A 21,192-nucleotide genomic window follows, 5' to 3' on the forward strand; every position below is an offset into this window, starting at 1 on the left:
GAAACAAACAAAAGGCAGAAGCTTTAATATGCAACAAGTTAAATATCAGCGGTACCACTGTCAACTCCATGCAGATGCTTCAGTCCGTCTGAAAATGATCCCTTGTTCTTAGCACTGTTACAAATAGCAGCATATGTTCATTTTCTGAATCACCATAAAAGTAGCTGAAATATAAACAGGAATGTTGCATTACAAGCAAGCATATCTGCACTTGTTTTTACCAACAATCTGATCTAGAGCACTTTTTCCCAGGAGCTTCCTTAGTCTGACCTTAAGCTCCATAAGAAAGTTCAAGAAAATGGTCATAATTTTCCCTTAAAATCTAGAAAACGATAGAAAGAGAGAACATATACATAAGTCATTTAACATCCATCAGGTCAAGAGAAAAATATCACAGGGAAAAATTTGTTAACCCAGTGACTAAAATACGCAGCTTTTAATGAGCCAATTGTCCTTTGGAAAAGGTCTGCTGCTCACCAGGTGGCAAACTACAGGATCCCCTCTTAGATCGGTGTCCGGTGCCTGCAGCAAACGCCAGTCTCTGCCCTTGTTGTAGGTAATGAAAGTCTTGATTTGGTCATCAATCTTCCTGTTAGCCAGGAATATGCCTTTGATCCCTGCTACCTAGGAAAAATGGAGAGAGATGAAAAAATACATCGGAAGAACAGACCAAAAGTAAAGCCCATCTGAGCATTCTTCAGGAGTTGAAGGTCTCTGAAGAAGTAATAACGCCATCTCAGACTGGTACTAGAAGACTGTGAATGGCATTACAAGTATATCTTGATGATGGTTGCAGAGCTGAAAGGCCTCGTGCAGCCTCTCTCTCTAGAAGAAAAAGACAAGGATGTTCATAGACAAAATTTCTAAGAAACAGCCCACTTTTAGATTTTGAGTGCTTGTAGACAGACTGATGATGGGCTTGAAGATACAGCATGCACCATGTCACACATCAGCTTTGTAAGCTTAAGGATGTGGCTACTCCCTCCCCAGATTACCATAACATGGGAGACAGCAAGTCACATCAGCAGCAGCTTGGGATCTTTTGATGTTGGTCTTTTTTTATTTTACACGAAAGATGGAAATCCTGACTATGCTGAAACACTAACATTTTGCAAATTTGATTTCTTCACTTTCCTTCCACTCCTAAATTCTATCAAAATCAACCCAGTTGATCCAGATGTTTTGATTTTTGTTGTCAGGACCCATTCCAGAAGAATATGGTCCTGTCAAAATGTCTCCAACAAGATTTTGTGTTGAGTCTGGTCTCTGGTGCATAGCTGTAAAAGTGAGACAGAAAGGTGCAAATCTGCAACTTCCTGGAAACAGCAAGGATGCAAATCCTTCTGCTCTAAAGCCCCCTGAGTGACACTGCCCTTCAAATGACCCTGTGAAAGTCTCTATCAGCATTTAACAGTAAAATGGTTATGATATACAGCTGGGGAATACAGAGTTTGCCCAGGAATGGGAGATGATGCTTGTTTATTCTAGCTGGTTCATGGCAACAGAGAAACAGTATCTGTTTTCAAAGGCAGGAAAACATATTTAATTAGGTAAAAACAAAATATAAACTCTGTCCTTCACACTGATCCATGTGTTTGTGAGTTTTCTCTCATTGCCTTAATTGCCTGGATTTTTATAAACAAGTTGAGGTTGTTGAATGTGCATTATACTGGCTGAAATAAATAAATGTCTAATCCTAACTTCTACATGTAACTGCAAAAACATATCTCCACGTAGCACTAGAAGTCAGCCTGCAACCATTACTACTGGTGCTGTTTGCTGCTGGCAAAGCATTGAGCCCTGAATCTCAGCAGATGGTCCATTCAACAAGTTACGACAAGCCAAAACCAGAATGCTCTGAAGAAACCAAAAACTGGAACAATTGTTCTGAATGGATTGCTGTTGGCCAAGGCCGAAAGGCCTGGCAGAAGAAAGGGAATGGAAGATGATTCAGGGTAGAAGTTATCCAGCTGTTATCTCTGGGCAAATGGCACCTATAAACCTTTTCTTATCATTCATAAACCGCTCAGTGCTCACAATGGTGGAATCCACATTCCCGGCCTGCAAGCCGGTGTCTTCAGCTGTCTATCAGGAAAAATAATATTTTGAATCCTTCTCTAGCCACCCACATTAGGATGAGAAGGATAATGGTTCTCCCTTTTGGAAATGTCACATAGCTAACTAGTCATGGACTTCAAAACAACCAGTTGTCACACCTATAGCAGAATGCACCGCACCTATTCCCACAGGAGCTGGCTCAGCATCAAATCCAGTAAAAGTTTCTGTGCTGATCCCAAAACAGATGAAAATCCTGGGAGGCTGCTAAGAGATTCACACTTGCTTGAACTGTCAAGTTGCTGTTCTTTGTAGGGTGACCTTTACTACATACCTCATAAAGTTCAATGATGATATTCCCCTCCAGCCCTCTACTGCTTTTCACGTTTTCCAAGGCCAGGGTGAAGTACACCCCTCGGGTGTCCGAGATATACAGATTGTATGTGTCGTTCTGGTTCCACTCTTGAACAGCTGCAAACACCTGATCTTCATCTGTGCTGATAATATGCATGTCCTGTTAAAAGAAGACAAAAGGCCTGGTAGTGAGGATCTCTTTCTTTGCCCTTTGGGACATGTAGTAATTACCATGACCTATGAATGAATGGAGATGGAGCATGAATTATAGGTATGTTAAACAATATTCTGTTAGAGCAAGCCAAAAAATTACCTCCCTTGTGACTTCCCTGCATTTCATTTTTTTAATGATCACCAGCTGGGAGAAGGGGTTTTGCTTTCTTCATTTTTGGTAGCTTCAAGGAATTTCATTCAGTTTCATTTTTTATTTATAAATTTGAAAGTCAGTATTGTCACTCATGGAGAGCCACAACCTTGAAGCCTGGAGTCCTCATGGTCACTAAGCATGGTGTAGCACCAGGTTAAAAGCAGTGAATGTTTCCATCCACATGCTGAACTAACGGGCTTGTACTTCCAACTGGTGAAGAGACAGTTTCAAAAAGCCTGGGACTTTCACATTTATTTGAAGCTTAGGTATAGGGATCAGTTTGAGCTAATACTGGTAGTGATTTTTAATAACATACTTTACTACTGAGAGTATGTCTGAGATCTATCATCCCCCTATATATGTCAAATAATCCACTCACTAACCTTTGTTGAATTCCTGCTGCTGACCAAGATATGAAGGTCCAGCAAGGGTTTCCCCATTTAGTTTTAATAACAAAGAGATTTGACAGTGCATTTTCTCAGTGTTCTTTTAAAGCAGGTTCATAGAAATGATTTCCAGGGTGGTGATGAGTACTGAAGCACTTCATCCTTGCCACCATTGTTGAACAAACTGACAATAGTTCAGCTAGAAGCAAAATCAGTGTGGTTATGTAGGACTGCATTTATCTATTTGTATCTATTTAAAATTTCCCCAGGGTTCAAGGAGCCTTGATTAATTCCTTGCTCTCTTTCTGCATCAAGAAACCATAATTCTGGAAGTCTCCCAAAGGACGGCGTGACCTGATTTTTGGGAATAATATCTGCGGGAAGATCAGCTCAATATCCCCATCCTGCCTAGGAGGTAACGTAATCTTCTCTGTGAGGTATCTGGATGAAAAGTTGGGGTTAATTAGATGGGGCTATACCCAATAGACCTAACATAGCCTAACAGCATGGGAGGGGGAAAAAAAAACGTAAGAGCCTGATTCTGTCCCAGTGGGAGATTTGCCATTTCCCTCAATGAAGGAAGACTTAATCAAGAAGTATGTTCTTGCTCAACAGCCCTAATTTCTTAAAGATTAAGTACATACCCAACCTATTCCAGCAGTGTGAAAATAAAGCAAAATATACAATGACTTCAATCTGTTTTGACCAGTTGCAGTGGAATATTGCATTACCCTATTGCCAGCCTCACTTATATACAACTCCAGCAGAGTTCATTAATCTCCAGGTGACAGGATAGTTATTACTGTACAGCAAAATTGTTCTAGTAACTAAGGGCAGCACGAACAAGCCTCCTTTACATGGCTAGAAAACTTTACCATGACACCCAGCTTAAAAGTACTTTTGATTTTTAAACGACAAAAGTATCCCTAATTTTATACTAGAAACCAATTCCAAAGCAGGGCTACCAACAAATCTGTTGTATAACAGACCAGCAACCTGTAACAGCACCAGTCAAAAAAGCAGGGCTGTCTGTCTCTCTATCTGCTTGTCTTTTTAATGAGGGGCAGTTTTCAAGGCCCTCCATAAGGTGGGAGCAGAAACAATGTTTTTCTCCTGAGAAATGGCAGCAGGGTTTCCAAAAGTTAGTGTGTGGTCAGACATTCCGAATCCCACACCACCACCATGGAGTGACAAACAGAAGAAACTACATTTGTGCTATCCAAGTGTCAGCATGCTGTTATCAACCCAAACAGAAAGAAACTGAGATGCAAATTTCTTGCAACTATTAAGTTTTCAGGTAAAAGTTAAAGCAAATGTGCTGTTATCTGCTAGGCTGCAGGTATCCCACAGGCATCAGAACAGTACATCCAGCCCACAAGGCAAATCTAGCCAACTATCTAACAGTTATCTCACCAAAATTTTCACTTGTGTAAGTAAGGGGAAATCCAGGAATGTTGATTAGCAGCCTCCTATGACAATACCCACAATGGTAGTTCCAAGGTTCCAAAGAGCAACTGTAGTCTCAGCTGCCCATCACCAACTGAGAAACTTACTTCCAGCCAAGGCACTGGAGAGGTTGGTTCCCTCTGTTCTACACAATCGCAAACAATGGCTATAGTACGGAATCTGGGTGTGATTGCAGGGACATATTCTCCTTTCTGAAGCTTGCACCATTTGATCTGGTAGAAAGCTAATACCTAAGAAGGTAAATCTAGGCACATATGAGAAGTACTAACTTCCCTCTCTTTTTCCCTCCCAGTTTTGCCAGTCAATGTTAATCTCAGCTCATCTCAGTCATCTCCTAAGCATCATCACACAGAGGTTCTGTGTGTCCAAAGCATTGGTAAGGCATAATTTTCAGGGAGCTCACTCAACCTTTATGACTTCTTGGCAACATCCAGCCATAAGACGGGGACAATGGAGCTGCTATACGCTGTGAGTCTCTCATTGTATGGAGACTGAAGTAGTGCTCAGCATCCTAACTGTTCTCCAGGACCCTCAGTGTCATGGTCAGGCTTATAGTGAAATCATTAATAAAAACCAGAGTAGGACTGAGGAAAGGTGTTCATAGAAGACTGGTCAAGGAGAAGTTGGTTTGAACTCTATTTTCTGAGGTTCCTGTTAATTCACATTTGCTCTTTACAGAGGAAAAAAGAAACTGCTTTTCCTGAAACACTCATTAATCAAAGGCAGAGAGAGGTAAAGATCCCAGATCCATATTTAAGAAAGATCATTCGAGTAGCAGAACAAAAAGAGCTCCCCAGAGAGGAACCCCACGGAGGTGCTTCACCACTGGGCAAGCTGTGCTATTCAAGATATTACATGTGTGCGTTCATAAATGGTGTACTCACCTTAGGAAGAGAGTATTTGGGCAATTTAATCTGTGCAAAAGGCTCCCGTCTGTATGACACATAGTAATTTGCTCTTCCACCAGCTGTCACCTGTGGAAACACCAAAGAAAGTGAGTGATGACCCTTCCAAGACACCCTATGCTGACACCGCTAAGAGGGTTTCACAACCTTTCTTTCAGATATCTTTTCTACGACCTGTACAGCTGTCTTTAAAAACATCTGTATAACTCAAAAAAATAAATTCCCAGACTTGATGGACTGAAGTTTTATTTATTTAAGCTGTGCTATTGAGCTTTCCGTTTTGTCTCTCAATGCTTCAAATCCAGCATGATTTTAACAACTCAGGAAAAAGGGAAAAATAGGTATAAAGTTCAAGGTCTTGACTGGAAGATGATCTGGTTTCATTACATGGTTCCAGCACAACTACCTTAGGCAATTAATTTAAAGTCTCTGTGCTTTTGTTCCTTTCCTGTAAGAAGGAGATAATACCTCTTTTCTCTGCCTCTTCTCAGCCTTATATGTCTGCACTGCAAGTCACTTGGGGCCATGGTTGTCTTCCAACATGACAACAGAGATCCACACTAGCACCATTTAATGTAAACAATAAATGCAATGAATGCGCTCTTGGAGAGCTGGAGCTAAGCTCTTAGATGCGTTTCATCATTATAAATCTTGTTTCTCTGAAATCCTACTGTCTCTGCATGAGGATGTGGGGAGGAACTGACAGATATCCAAATCTGTGGTTTTATGGACTGAGTGATGAGGGTACATATAAATGTCATGCATCAGTGAGAGCTAGCCCTGACAATTTGTAAAGTATGGGATTCTAAACCTGTCACTAGCCATTCTTGCTGTAGGTGTTCGTTCTGGCACCATTTCAGGCCTGGCTACAAGAAGGCTTACATCGGTGAATTTCATATACTCTGCTGGTTTGGCAGTCTTGCAGATTTTAAGATAAAACAATACACAGAGCACTTCTCTATTATATGAAATGTCATTTGTTGCTTCTTAAGTTTCCAATAAAAATAATGGAGAGGTCTGAGATTCTCTCCTAGATATATTTCCTTTTATTTGACAGTGATATTTCAGAATGAGCTTACACAGAATATTGCTATAGCATCAATTATATTCTCAGCAATGATATCACCTCTACATAGTGGCTTTCTTCCCTAGAGAAGCTGTCATTTGAAGGACACAGTATTACTGGTCATGAAATTTCATATCTAATCAACTTAAGATAAGGTTTTACTATTGACAGTTTGAAGAACTGGAAAGAAATGAAAGTTTAGAAATAGGACAGGCTTCTACACTGACTTCTCCTTCTGCTTGTTTCCCATTTTGCCTTGTAATGCTATCATAGCTACATTTAATGCTCCCAGAAGAAAAAAAAACTAACATTATTTTACACACCACATAAGAAGATGGAAGAATGACCCATATCACAGCAAACAAACGCTACACAGACAACACATAGCCTAAAGTCAAGGAGAAACACAGACATGAAAATCTAGAGCAATTTCCTATGGTCTCAAAACAAGCCAGTGGCACAGATGGGGAGAGAACAGGGGTCACTTGACTCTGACAGTATATAAAGTGCACTGTGGGCTGCCACAGTAGCATTTCAGTAGCATCCTGCTCTCCAGTTGTGAGGCTCACCAAATGGCTGCGGGTGTTATTTCTGAAGGATGCCTTTCCCATCTAAGACATCCACACCAAAATCAAGTTTTCATAGGAGAGACCAGACTATGCAGTTGATTTCACACTCAGTCCAACTCAAAGGCAAAAATTTATGTTTGCAATAACTGTACCTCTCTATCAGTTGTATAAGCATTGCCCAAAGGATCCCACACTTAGAATCACACGAAATGAATTTCCTTCAGGGTCAAAGAGCATCCTTTTTCTAGGGTCATATTTACCTAAACAGCACAGCGGTTGTTGAAATATCCTCTCATGGTGATATTTCTGACCTCCAATGGAAGATCCAAATTCTCAAATGATATAACTCTGCCACATGAACTCATGATTTCAGCAACAGATCATTTTCTGTAGCAGAGCCCAAACAGGACTGAATGTATCCCGTGACTATGCAGCAAGAACCTCTTCTGATGGACTGATACATGACCATTAACTCATCTTTAAGATGCAGACATCAATATATGAATAATTACATATTTCATAAATGCTGTGATGACAATTAACATTGGTAATGGTTCAACAATCTTCAAGTTAATCACATGAACACAGTGTGGCAGAAATATCCAGGGGCATATCAAAAATATCAAAATCCCTTCTCTCTGTCAAGACAGGATCTACTCCAAGGCTGTCACATTCAAAAGATTTTACATAGATTTTTTGGCTTTATACCGCTGCAAACTGCTACCTGGAGGGTTTTGGGGTTGTTTTTTTTTTTGTTTGTTTGGGTTTTTTTTTTTTTTTTTTTTGTTTGTGTGCTTTTTTAAGGCAGAAAGGTAGAATTCAGGCACTGTTTAAGTTCATTATGCATTAGCTAAACTCCCTTTCAGTGCTCTACCTGGACTAGGTCACCTTGACAAAGTTTGAGGAATCAAAAGCTTTGTGGTCTGTGGTCTTTCTGAGACAATTAATATGAAGCCACCCACAATTCTGTTGGCAGGATTTGTGTGAAGCTTTTCCCAGCCAGGACCTCATCTTTGCATGATTTACATACACAGTTACAACAGTTCCAAAAAATGATCAAGCCTTCAGCAAAGTTTTGGCAAGCGCTGTGGTAGAGAATGAATTTTGGAAAGCCCAACTTAATTTATTTTGATGAACTTTTTCTTTTCCTATGAGCAAACTCTCCAACACTGTAAATCCCAGAGATTATGATCATGTTTTGCCCTCTAATGCTTCTCTTTAGTTCACATTTGATGAATGTCACCCAATTATTTGCTGTGAGCTCATCTGTCACGATCAGTACAGAATTAGCTGGGTTTGTCTTTTTCCTCCTCCTTTGGTAATGACTGGCTCGTTAATCTGCTTCTCTGGATTCCATTTTATGCATCTAATTGGTCTTCTGGCTGGTGGAAATTATTCCTTTGGATAAATGTGTTTGTCATTAAACACATCTGTCTTTCCTTTCCTGTGTTCTTTCTTCCACGGGAAGATCTGCTACTTTTCTTTAATATTTCCACATTTTGTTTCAAGACTATTGTCTGGTCCTGCTTACATAAGGCGACACATAAGAACAGAAACATGAGAAGTTTCTCTTTAAAAGCCCTAAAAGTTTCAGTATGCTGGCTCACCCGCCTCCTGACCTGCAACAGGACAGAGCACAAATGTGTACACAAGGCTGTAGAGAAATACAGAAATACTGTCACAGAATCTATTCATCTTCATAACTTTTGTAACATGTCTACAAACACACTAAGCTATTTCTCATTTTAATTACTGAATACGATTCTTTAAGAGGAGGGGGTTTATTTTTGTTTTCTCTTAGCAAGATGTCAACCAAAAAAACGCGTCATCCAAAAATGTTTGGAAAGCAAGCAGGATGAGTTATGAAGTACCAGAATATAAAGACATGATAGATGATGTCAGAACTGTACACCACAGTGTAACAGGCTTCATTCTCATCTTCTTGGATAGCCGATGCTGGGATCTGTTATTTCCAGTGTAAGGTAGGTATTGATGTAACAAACATAGAACTTCTAAATCTATGACATGACCCCGGGCTAAACAAGACCCCATCTGCCTCCTGTTGTTCAAAGAACTTGCAGAAAGCCTAAAGAAATATGAACTGATGCTAACAATGGAACACCATATATTAGAGGCATAGCCTTGGTGGAGAAACAGTGAAAATGTGCATACAGTGGACACTTCCTAAGCCAATGGCTAAAAGAGAACAGAGGGCTCTTTTCTACATAGCTTATCAACCTGGGTAGTTTGCAACAATAACAATCACTTGTCCTGCACAATTAATGAACAGGTCATCTACTTTTTACATTGTTGATAATGTTGAAAGCAAAAAAGAATTAATAGTAATAGCACAGAGCAACCCACAATGACTAGACAAGTTTCGATGTTTGTGATTCCTGTCACTTTCCTCCCACTAGTAAATGACAACTCAGCCTATTACAGAACCAAATTTAAACTTCCTTGTCAATAGTAAGTACTTGATAGTACATAGCTTATGTTACTTGCGACAATCCCCTCACTTATTTCCTGAGGTAACTTCCTCTGTTTGCAGAATTTCCTCCTTCCCAGTACCATTGAATGAATTGGTAGAAGTTAAAAGCTGAGAAATACTATCAGTATTGTAATGGCATCCTGAATTTGTTCTCCACCTACATAGGCTGCCCTGGCATCCCTCCTGTCCGCTTTGAATTTAGTTAGCCTTTCTCCTTCTTGTGAGCATAAAATCTGCTAAACCAAATTGTGGATTAAAGCATGGAAGAGTGGTGACATTAAGCAGGCAGGCTGCTCGCCTCACACAGGTAGAGAGGGATTCTGGTCTTCATCAGAGCTAGCTGCTGTCTACACCTTGCACAGGTTTGCCACCATGAGGATTGAAAAATTGTGCTTCCTCTCACAAGCCTATCCCCAGTGACAGAAGAGATTCAGAAGATGAGGAAGAACACATCTGCATGAACCTAGTGCAATGTTCTTCCTTCCTGATTATTCACCATGGCCAGGACAAACCATCTTCCAGGTATTTCTGTGTACTGAAGTTTTCCACTGCCCCAGCACAAATCACATCATGATAAGTACCATCTAGTCTGAATTATCTCCCTGTGGTTTCTGTGGTTTTCATTAATATCATTACTTCTGCACAGTCATTAAGGCAATATGTAGTTACCTGAGTGTGATGCAGAGACTTGAGGATTAGTGTTTCTGTGCACAAAACACCTTTAAGCTGCCTGCTAAATTCATCAGGCTTTCAAAATGCGTCACTTTTTAGAGTGTCATCAGTGAAATTTGCTAACAGAAAGGAGCACTTATTACACTGGCCCAGTCCCTGATCACTCCTCTCTCCTCTCAGAGCTGTGACAGCACAGCTATAGGACAGAGTAATCTTCAGTAAAAATATTCTGTTTGTTTTAAAAGCAACTCCTACAGAAAATGTGTGTGGTTACACCAAAACATGAGCCACATTAAAGCTGCAAATGTACGTTACTCACACAGAAACCAACTTAAGAGAGGAGCATAATTGTACACATTAAATCTCCTTTTGAAGGATTTCAGAGGAAACACATGACTCTGTCAAGGTAATCCTTTACATCTTCAGCTGCAGAAGCTGCTGATAAATGTGAGGGGAGAGGAGGGGGTGATAAAAACAGGTACAGCACAAATAGAAAATAAACAGTAACTAACTAACTAACTAAATGTTAATAATTTTTCTTCAACAGATTTAGGTTAAATTTCCAGATCTGATATTTGCACAGCAAAGATGAAACAGTGCTAGAAATGGATGAAAAGCACTCAGCAGTCAATAAGAAAGTAGCTAACAACTTATTGCCTCTCTTGCCTTAAGGAAAGCTTTTAACTAGCACCTGGGATGCACTTCCTTTCATCTGTATGGATTGATTTCCCCTACTGGAGTGCCCTCCAGTATTTTAAATAGGGGCAGGAGAAGATCCGCTGTAGCAGGTATTATTCACCAGTAAAACAGGTGTAATCGTGTTCATCATTTAAACGTCTTCATCCTATTAGTTTCATAATAAGCTTTTAATGATTTCTTCAATAAAAGACTCAAAGACCAAACCCTACAAGTTGGAGAGTGCTCCATTGTCCCACCAAGCCGTTTTCTCTACCATCGATCGCAAAGATAAAAATCAATCGTAGCTAAGCAGGGTGAAGTTAAAAATAAATTGCATGGATTGATTTCTGTTAAGACCTTTGGCTCCTAGTTAAAAAATGGAGGAAAGAAGTATATATTTGAACATGCTATATTTAGCTTCTATGAAAATAAAGAGAAGGCCCTAGACTGGGAAATAAAAGTTTGATTTCTCCCCTCCTATCTTGAATCACTGCTGAAACGTTTTACATAAAATAAAATAAAATAAAATAAAATAAAATAAAATAAAATAAAATAAAACCCCCAATACATTAAATCTTTTTCCTTTCTTTATTCCTGAGGAAATTTAAATTGACAGCTTGAGAACTGAGGTCAGGAATCTGTATGAATTGGCACAATCTCAGCTGTGGCTGCTGGTTGAAGTCTGCTCAACAGATAACTGACTTTGATTCAGCAAACGTGTTCATTTAGCCTAGCCTTAAATATCAAATAAACTTGAAACATATGCTCACGTCTTACTAATAAGCACTTTCAAATTTTCCTAAACAACCACAGTTACAACCACTAATAGCAATAAACTACTTCTCTGAGTTAAGCTTAGACATACTTAGCTTATAGAATTAGGAACTTTTCTTTTTCCCTTTATAAAACACTAAAAAGAATGTCCCCTCACCTCAGTTCTAAGGTTATAAATAGTAAATAGTTTTATTTTCTGAGACTGAAAAAAAAATTCTCATAAATCTATCACTTTGATAAAAAAGACTTTGATTCAGATGAAAAAAAAATCTGTTTTCTACAAAAAAAAAATAAAAATTTCATCAAACAACTTCAGCTGAAATTTTTGGTCACACTCTGATGAGACTCCAGGCATCCAAAAAAAGCAGTATTATCCATAGGCTCTATAAGAAGCTATCAGTGATTGTGGGTGAATACTGACATTTGCATACATTTTAAGGAGACTTTTCTGATGCAAAAGACGACTGAATTGGTTCAACAGCTTTTGGCAGAAGTGTTTGCTCCTCTAAACCAAGGGAATTATTCCGATATGTATTATAACAATCCCACTTAGCTCAACCACTCAACAACATCTGGAGAAATTCTGGGTTTGCTCGTTCTCACTCATGCTAGTGAGCAGGCTGAGGTGCTGCCCTGATGCGCAACTCTCCAAATTAAGCAAAAGACTTCTAAGCACAAAATTACTTCAGAAGGTGAAGAAGAGCCAGATACATGATCAGTATCAAAAAGGAGGGTTTTGACTTAAACTTTTCACCTTCAACCTGGAAGTCCTGCCATCTATAAGAACTTCAGCTGCTCTCACACTGCTGCATGTGCAAGCTGCGAGTAAACACCATCCCCTGCTTCTAAACAGCAATGCCACAGACCCTGCCACATTCAGGATTATAAATCACAACCAAGGCTCACTCTTTCTTCTCAGCTCCATTCACACTCCTTCCTTTATCACATCAACCTCGAAAAAAAAGGGCAACCACCAGAGCAACTTAGTGTTTTGGACATTGGACCAACGTATGTCCCAGGACAACCTGATGTGAAGGAATCTGGAGTCAAAAGAGAGCTGTGCAGATCCCATGAGACTGAATCACAAATTGTAGAAAATGTCAAAGAAAGCTGCCAAGAAATGTTCCCAAGAGAAGAAATGGTGAGAGGGGCCAGGTGAGAATCAAGAGCCTCTTATGAATTTCATCTTTCAGTTAAACACCATGATAAATTCTGCCATTGGAGTGGAAAGAAGGGGCACCCATGTTCCTACTCTTTGAAGGCCTTGGGAAGTGCTCTCTGGTTAATGGCACACAGAACTTCACATTTAAAGTGGAAATGGATCAGGGCATCTGAAGCAAACAGCCAGTAGCCCTTTCCAGTCAGAGCTTGTAGGTGTCATTTATTCCTTGTCCTTATGAGGTAAGACCACCAGCCAAAGGCAGATCTGAGAGTGTTCATCTCCAAAGGCATTTGTTTGGCCTGCTAGAGAAAACAGGCATCACTCCCAAATCCAAACCAGCTTCTAAATCTCAGGAGAAGTCTTCCATGCCCAGTAGCTTTGTCATTGCCATGGAAAGTACTGAAAGTCTGAGATACTTTTAAGACTGACTTCAACTGCACTCTCTTGGGACAGTAGAGAAAAATAAAGACATAAAAAACAATGAAGATAGGTATTGATCACCCATCTACACATCCTTGTGTTGACTTACAGCCAGTTCAAATCAAAAAGGCCAAAGTTACCCTAAGGGTCTCCAAGCACTGACAGAGACAGAAGCTTAAGGAAGAAACAGGGACGGTGTTAACTGCATGTTGAGCAGAACTAGTATGATCTCTGGGAGGAAAGCCACACACTGAAGGGTTTATACAAGGAAAACACAGCAAGGTTAATAGTGGGAGGAAACGTATCTTATGAGACCTACATCTATAGCTGCAGAAAAGAGAAAAAAAGACAATTTTCAGAGACCAAATCCTTCCTCAAGTCCCTTAGGGTCTCGTGAGTATGCCTAAAAGCTTATCTGTCCCTTTTACAACTCCATCAATTCCAATCTCATAAAAAATGCTCTCTCTCTCTGTAAACTGACTTTCTTACCTCCTTAGGCCACCAGTGCTATAACAGCAGTACTACCAGCAGTCTTCATGCCACACATTCTGAAGAGTTTAATCATTATTATTGTTCCTCTCCCAATATCTAGGGTTTTGTGTGAAGATACATTCCCTACACGGGTCTGTACCAGTGCCCTGGGAATGTCATCAGTCCTTGCCAGCAACCAGGCTCATCCAGCATGGGACTCCAGCAGAACCACAGAGCTGTTGCACCTGAGACAGCTTGCTCATAACCTTTAAGTAACTGGGGCAACTATTTCCAATAGCAATTAGGTCCCTATGGCAGCTGTAGGTCTCTCCACAGAAAAGTTGCTTTCTGCAGAAACCACTGTCCCAGAGCAAAGCTGATTTCCAGTGAATGCACTGTCATACTCATACCCCCTTAGGCATTCTCACGCCACCACAAATAAGCAACACTGTACTGAGGCTTTTTTGGACAAGACTTTCCTCACTCCCTGCAATAAGTGATGACATTTGCTCATGCTTTCATTCATTTTCAGTGGAATGTTTTCATCCATTGGCAGGGAAACATACACAGATTGTTATGGCTCTTCTCTTTAAAGAACTAAGTAGCATTAATGTTATTTGTTTACTTTTAGGGAAATAACAAGTTTTCCTTCAAACAATGCTTTCTCACTCAAAACAGAATTTCCTGAAAAAATAATTCCCATTTTCATTACAGCCTACTGCATTTTAGACTCTTTTCAGCAACTTGAGTAATTCCATTAGAAACCTTGATATAAGACTTGCTTGGAAAACACTTTCCCCAGAATTCCCCCTGTGATTCATTTTTACCATAGCAATTCTTCAAAATATCAATATACTAGATTCATCCATAAAACAAAAGACTATCCCTGACCCCTGGGTCTTATAATGTAGACTCTGAACATGAGAATACCGTAGCAGTTCAGGTAATTGTCAGGATGTCAAATCTTATAGGCAGCTGCAGGTTATCTCTGCACCTAAGTTTAGGGAGTGCTACTATCTCACTAGCGTGTACTCAAAGGCACCAATAAGGAAAGATGTTGTACAGCTATAAAGAATGGCACATTACAGCTGTAGAGAAAGTATGGGCTTCACTACCGCACAGCTATATAATTGAACACAACTGACACTGACCTTAATGGCAAAGTTGCTCATCAACTTAGCTCCATTTGGTACAATAAATAAATTCAGACATATTCCAAGGTTTTCTCACAAATAAATGACCTGTTTTGTAAGCTGTATGAATTTTAAGTATTAACCATGAAAGATGATGATGAAACTGGCTCCTGGCTACATCAGAGCAATCCTGTGAACCGAAAGAAAACTTATTTGCACAATAGAGAGTAGAATTTTCTCTTGATATATCAATTTATGCAGAATTATCCCATCTTAGTGATATGCTAGGCATCCTTAAATAATTATTGATCAATCAAATAGAAAGTAAGTCAATAAATTCAGAGTGATCACCTACTGTTTTATTCATAAGAATTCTTCCTACTCTTTCTTAGTAGCTATTTCTTCCTTCCTTCTTCATTACCTTTTACATTTTTCATCATGTGCTGTTATTTATCTCCTTTGCCTGGTACCAGTCCCTGTCTTTTCAAACTCTCTTCATGGGCAAGTTTTTTTCAAGGATCATTCTCATTTTCTTTTTTTGCACTGCAATTCTGCAAGATCCTTTCATAAGTGCTGCACAACAGCATTCCACATGATAAGGAATCATTTGATTTATAATAGAACTATAACATCTTCCGTATTCTTCTTTCCCCTACCCATTATGCACCACAGTACCACATTTGCTCTGAGTGCCCAGTTACACAAGTTAATGCTTCCCAAGATTCTTACACCACAGGCCTGTTCATCAACTTGATTAGAATGGATATTCACTCGTAAATAACTATGCAGACAATCTAAAATGTTGATATCAATAGCTGGGATTCATTTTCCTTCATTTTAGCTGTCATAAAGCTATACTTAGCTTCCTTCTAATATTAATGGGAAAGCAATATTCAGAGAGACCCACAATAAGTGCAATAGGAGACAAATTGCCCCCCGAAGGTTTTGATCTTTCCACACACTTCTGATCAACCTGTTTAGGATAAAATTGTACTGCTTGTATGACAAAAATTAAAAGAAACTAGTTCATTTCTCTACTCCAAGACATTACTTCTGATTTGTCCCAACACAGACAGATCAGAACTCACAGCCCCATCCTTTATGCAGCTATTAAACCTCACCAGATTCTTAGCATTTAATTTGATATTTATTTATTCATCTCTAATATTTGAAATTCAAAAGAGCTGTCTCCCATATTTCTGTCCAAGATTATCCAGACTGAGTGATACGCACGGGACACTGCACACACATTCAATCCGATGCATCCCATAATAGGCAACCATATCACATAGCTTGTAAGACTAATACATCCAGGACATATCAGCCCTCCTACATATGTACCAAACAAACATTCTGCATAGCTATCCACCATATGCTGGACATGGTGGATTTAACACACCTTCGGCTCAGAGAGGTGTGTGCCGTGAATCTGAAGTGCCCACGGGTTACTCGAGTACTACATGGACTCAATCCATGCCCAGTTTCTGCAGCCACTTTTTACAGGCTGCTGGACAGTCAGAAATCCTGCAAGTGTGATACAAAAAAGAGGGAAAGTGATAGACAAGCATGAAAGGTAGAGCCTCCTGCCCAATGCAGCAGAAACATTCAGTGTGTATGTCATGGTTTGAGCTGAACCCAGGACAGTGCATATTTAACATTTAAAAGTTTGAAATTTTAATTTCAAACACCCATTAAGCTATAATAAAACCCTGCTAAGGATAGTCAAGGCACATATACATACGTGCATGGTTTTGTATACACACACACTCCTTTTTTTAACTTGAAGCAATTAGCAGCTATTAGCCTGAGCTCACTGCTGATTTGAGGCAGAGGAATATGCATACTAGGCAAATGTTCTCAATGAGAGTTCACATTTCTAAACAGAGAATCCCTTGTTTTAACACAGGTGGGAGCTGAGGAATAAGAAACATCTGTAAAGCCTCATGCTAGCCTTAAAGAACTGGATGTTCCACAATGCCCTCAGACATAAACTACCAGATTAAGAGAGTCTCTCTGAAATAGTCCTTGGAGAGTAGAGCATTTTTCAATTGGAAAGCCTCTAGTCAAATCATGACTTACTATGTTGCAAAAGCTACATGCTCAGTGTTTCCTAGATGCAGGTCTTCTCAGGATGCCAAAAGAAGCAGTAGCAGGCTGGGTTTCCTGAAGGAATGAGGGGAGCTGTGGCTCCCTTAGCATTCAGTCATCTCCAGAGCAGCAGACTCCCCACACATGGAAGAAGCCTTCTGGTGTTACTCAAGTGTATGCAGTTTTTGTGTAGTCCTTCCAGGTCATAGAGATCCTGTCCTCCACCAAATCCCAGCCCAGAATTATCAGCCTTCCCACTTAAACTCCCATTTCTAAGAAAATTTCACAATAAACAGAGCAGAACTTTTTCATAATTGTGAGACATTAATGAAGAATGTTCCATCGAGGAAGTAAAATAGGAGCTTAATGTAACCCAGGGCTGCTCAAAAAAGGAAGAGCGGGTGTTTTCGGTACTACCTGAATCCAAGCTCCATCTCATCTCATTCCTCCTCTTCAGCACTGGTGACAAGCAGTTAACATCATCATGTCTGCAATCTCTGTGCCCCATGAACTTTCTACAACCTGGCTCATGTTCAGGAAGTGTTCTTCCGTACTGTGTTATTCCTTCTTACACTTCCCCAGGTATGAAATTGGGAGAGGTAGCCTTGTTCCACATCCAGCACACAAGATCCCAGAAAAATCTCAAAACCAGGAAGTTTCTCAATCAATTCCTGTCACTTTCTCATCATCTCCAAAATCATCAACTAGCTGACAAACAGCCATCTTTCACTTTGAAATTGCCGTATAACATCTTTTTCCAATTTTTCTGCTATTTTACCTCCTACTGTAAGTTTTTGTTCACTCCATTAGCACTACTTGACTGTCAAATCAGCATAAACTTTTCAATTTGTCAAAATGATCATTCACACCTTTCCTCTGTTCTCCTCTATTCTCTCCACTTCATCAGTAGCTTCTTTGTGTCATCCAAGTAGACACAACAGCAAATTAGAGCTTCTGTGAACCTCATGGGCCATTGTGATTACTGGTGATTGAACTTACAAAATATATTAGATTCACCAAGACACAAGTGATGAGCAGAGAAATCAACTATTTTGTCCCAGATTGTATTGCCAATCTACAGCAGGCAGGTACAGACTCCTAGCTCGTGACTTGTGGCCCTAAAAATACACCTCCTCTCTTGCACAGAACAAGTACCTCACAGAGACGGAATTCATGTCACATTTGTACCAAGCCAGCATACCTGGATGAAGATATATTCATCCTGAACAACAAGGGAGCTGATGTCAATGGAGCGCGAGAATGGCCCACTCCTTTTGGTCTCCGAGCACTCTTGGATCCGACAGGTCAAATAGTGTGTGTCTGTAACAGAATACGCATACATGAGAAATGCCCATGTAGGAGCCTGTTGTCTGCAAATGTCAGCAGCAGCTTTAAAAAAGGTCTCCGAAGGGAAGTCTTAACCTCAGCTCCAACTGGATAGATCGTTACTGCATGATCTACCTCCAGCCTTTAAAAATGTAACTGCTCTCTGGAGTCAGAAATACAACATACTTCCACACCCATCGTTCCCTTCCCCATTGTGCAGACGGCCCTAAGGATATTGGAGTTTAAACCATAAGTGGAGGATACAAATCATAAATGCATCAGAAAATTGATGATGAGAACATATGGAGCCGAAGAAGATTTCAAAAGCCACTCAGGTAGAATTATCAATTCCACTACCCTGTTGGGAACCGTATCCCCATCCTCCCCCTGAAATACTATAGCCTTGATGGTTTTAATTGTGGTTGTAACACACAAGGAGACAAAAAAAAAAAACCAAACCATCATTATATTATTTTGCTGTGAAAATTACAAGCATCTCTCAAAGTTGTCTTTATAGCCAATATAGACTAAGTATGAAAACACTATGGAAATGAAATGGCATGACTAGCTGAAGAGTCACAACAGTAGTTATATGCACTGCAAGTGGCATCAAACACTTCTGTCTAGAGAGAAGACCACCGCACTAACGCGATGCCTTGTCAGGTCTTGGCATTGCTTGAGAGAGGAATAGGACTGGGAAAAGAACATGAGGAAGACGTAAGTCAAAGGCAGACATACAGAAAGTTGCTTGCAGCAAGGAGAGATGTGCTCACCTCCAGCAAATTGGCAGGGGATTAAGCATTACTTCACTTAGGCTAAGAAAGGATCTCATGAAAGAGAATAACCAAGGCACTGTGTCTCTGGATGTATGTAATCTAAGTATGCCATCTCTGCCTTTCAATTGCCTTTCTAAAAACTGGAAATTAGGGAGAAAATGAAAATACAACTAAGATGACAGCTGCAGTGATAAAAGGGTCATATCTTTTACACTGCAACACTACTACAGGCTTCTTAAATTCACACACTTGTTCCCTTTTCTACAGAGGGTAAGGACAGACCATCAATGAAGAAAACAGTAAGTTTATAAGGGCTGGGTTGAGCCTAGTGCGGTGATTTTTGTTCACAACTGCACCTTTTAACAAGGATCCTGTCAAATGGAGCCCAAAAGGATAAAAGGGAATGTTAAAAGGACAGTAACTAGCCTAGCAAAGCTGCTTACAGGATTCTCCATCCCATAAAACCTGCTATTGCACTTGGTCTATGTCTTTCCAGTGGCAGCAAAATATGGGTCTGTGGAAAGCACAGGGGGCCACAACTGAAATCCTCTGACACTCAGCTAACTGCCTTTCCCAATTCAAAGACAAGATTCACAAACTGTCAGTTTCCCTTTCCAAAGCCTCATCCCACCAACAGAATCTTAAGAATGCAAAAAGAACGCAAGTCAGAGGCATTAATAACAAGAATAGTAACTTTTTAAAAGATATTGTCTAAAAAAAGTCACAAACTACAACCAAGCTTTAATCTAATAAAGGTTCATGCCCAATCACAGGACCAAAGGTCCACGTTTAAAGACCACAGGCGGGCTTCTGGGTTGAGGCACTGGGAATCTGAGGTTAATAAGGGCTCCGTGGCTGATACAGAGCAGTTGCATAGGTCTGGTACAATAAAGAAAACAGTCCCACTGATGCTGCTAAAGCAGCAGAAACTGTTGCTGGTGCCAGCTCAGAGTACCTGGAGGTAATTAAAGTGTATGGTGAAAAATATCTGACCTAGAGACAGTGCCAGATAACTGGAGTATTGGAGTTGTGCTTTATCCTAGCAAAAGATACCAGCAGCAGTAGAGAGGTCAGACACTCAGCTGGGACAAATTAAGGTTCTTTATCAACCGACACATACACATTTGGTCCAGAGCTGTTATTTACCCCCTCAGCATGGAATCTAAGACATCTTTGCGGTGGATAAAAGCACCTTCTCAGAAAACAAGAGGGTCTTATGTACCATCATGCTACCCAAAGAGCTCATCAGCCTTAACTTGTTCCATGAGGTAGCACTAAAATTAGGCAGAGCAAGGAGGAGAGGTCAGGAACCATATTTTTAGAAGCTCATTCCCTCTGGTATGTTCTCCCACACAGTCGCTTGGATATTCTTATCCCTTCATAAAGGGGATAATTTGCTGCTGCTGAGTGACAGAATGGGAAGAGGAATAAAAACCTGTCACAAAAAAATGCAGATAAATCACAAGTGTTGACATGACAACTAGCTGCCTGCCTATTGGGAAATGTGTCATTTTGAGTGTGTTACACCAGCAATCAAGTATACTCGAAGAATGGCACCTGATTAATATTCACACAGAGCTGGTGGTGGAGAAGGGGGTAGCTCACTATCAATTTAGTCTCTTGTTTACTTATTTTCATCTATTTTACAACACAAGGTAGCTATGGAAAAAACCAAACAACCCAACCCACAGACACAAAAAACCTATCTTCAAACCTGTCTGCCTTTGGACACCAAAACAGGTTCAAGTCTTGCTTCGTTTCCTGCTGCCCCACAAAAAAAATGAAAAATAATTCCCTTTAGAACATGTCCAAAAATCAGGTAAAAAATACGTTCACATTTGTCTGTGACTCAAAGCAAAAAACAATCCCAAGATGCTACTTAAGCTTCTTGATGGGTACGACCTCTTCATGAGCTACCATCCCATTCACAAAGCACATCTTCCACTATATAGAAACTACAGGGTCCTCAGTGTAAATGTCAGTTAGGAGAGAAGCTGTTATCTCCCCCTTCTCTGAAAGGGGTTAACTTTTC

General features: G+C 40.1%; 1 protein-coding gene across 1 annotated transcript in view; it reads right to left on the reverse strand.

Annotated features, from left to right (window-relative positions):
• SORCS3 (sortilin related VPS10 domain containing receptor 3) overlaps positions 1-21,192 on the reverse strand; it is a 300,335-nt gene that overhangs the window by 67,110 nt on the left and 212,033 nt on the right. Inside the window, exons 7-10 of the mRNA XM_061458813.1 lie at positions 18,260-18,378; positions 5,514-5,603; positions 2,390-2,569; positions 478-624 (exon numbers count right to left, since the gene is read on the reverse strand). Of these exons, the coding sequence (XP_061314797.1) occupies positions 478-624; positions 2,390-2,569; positions 5,514-5,603; positions 18,260-18,378 (536 nt within the window). The remainder of the gene's footprint in view (positions 1-477; positions 625-2,389; positions 2,570-5,513; positions 5,604-18,259; positions 18,379-21,192) is intronic.

This window comes from Pezoporus flaviventris, unplaced genomic scaffold (assembly GCF_033815535.1).
Source record: "Pezoporus flaviventris isolate CSIRO_AGI_PZ_B2104156 unplaced genomic scaffold, CSIRO_AGI_Pfla_v1 ptg000029l, whole genome shotgun sequence".
NCBI classification, from domain to species: Eukaryota; Metazoa; Chordata; class Aves; order Psittaciformes; family Psittacidae; genus Pezoporus; species Pezoporus flaviventris.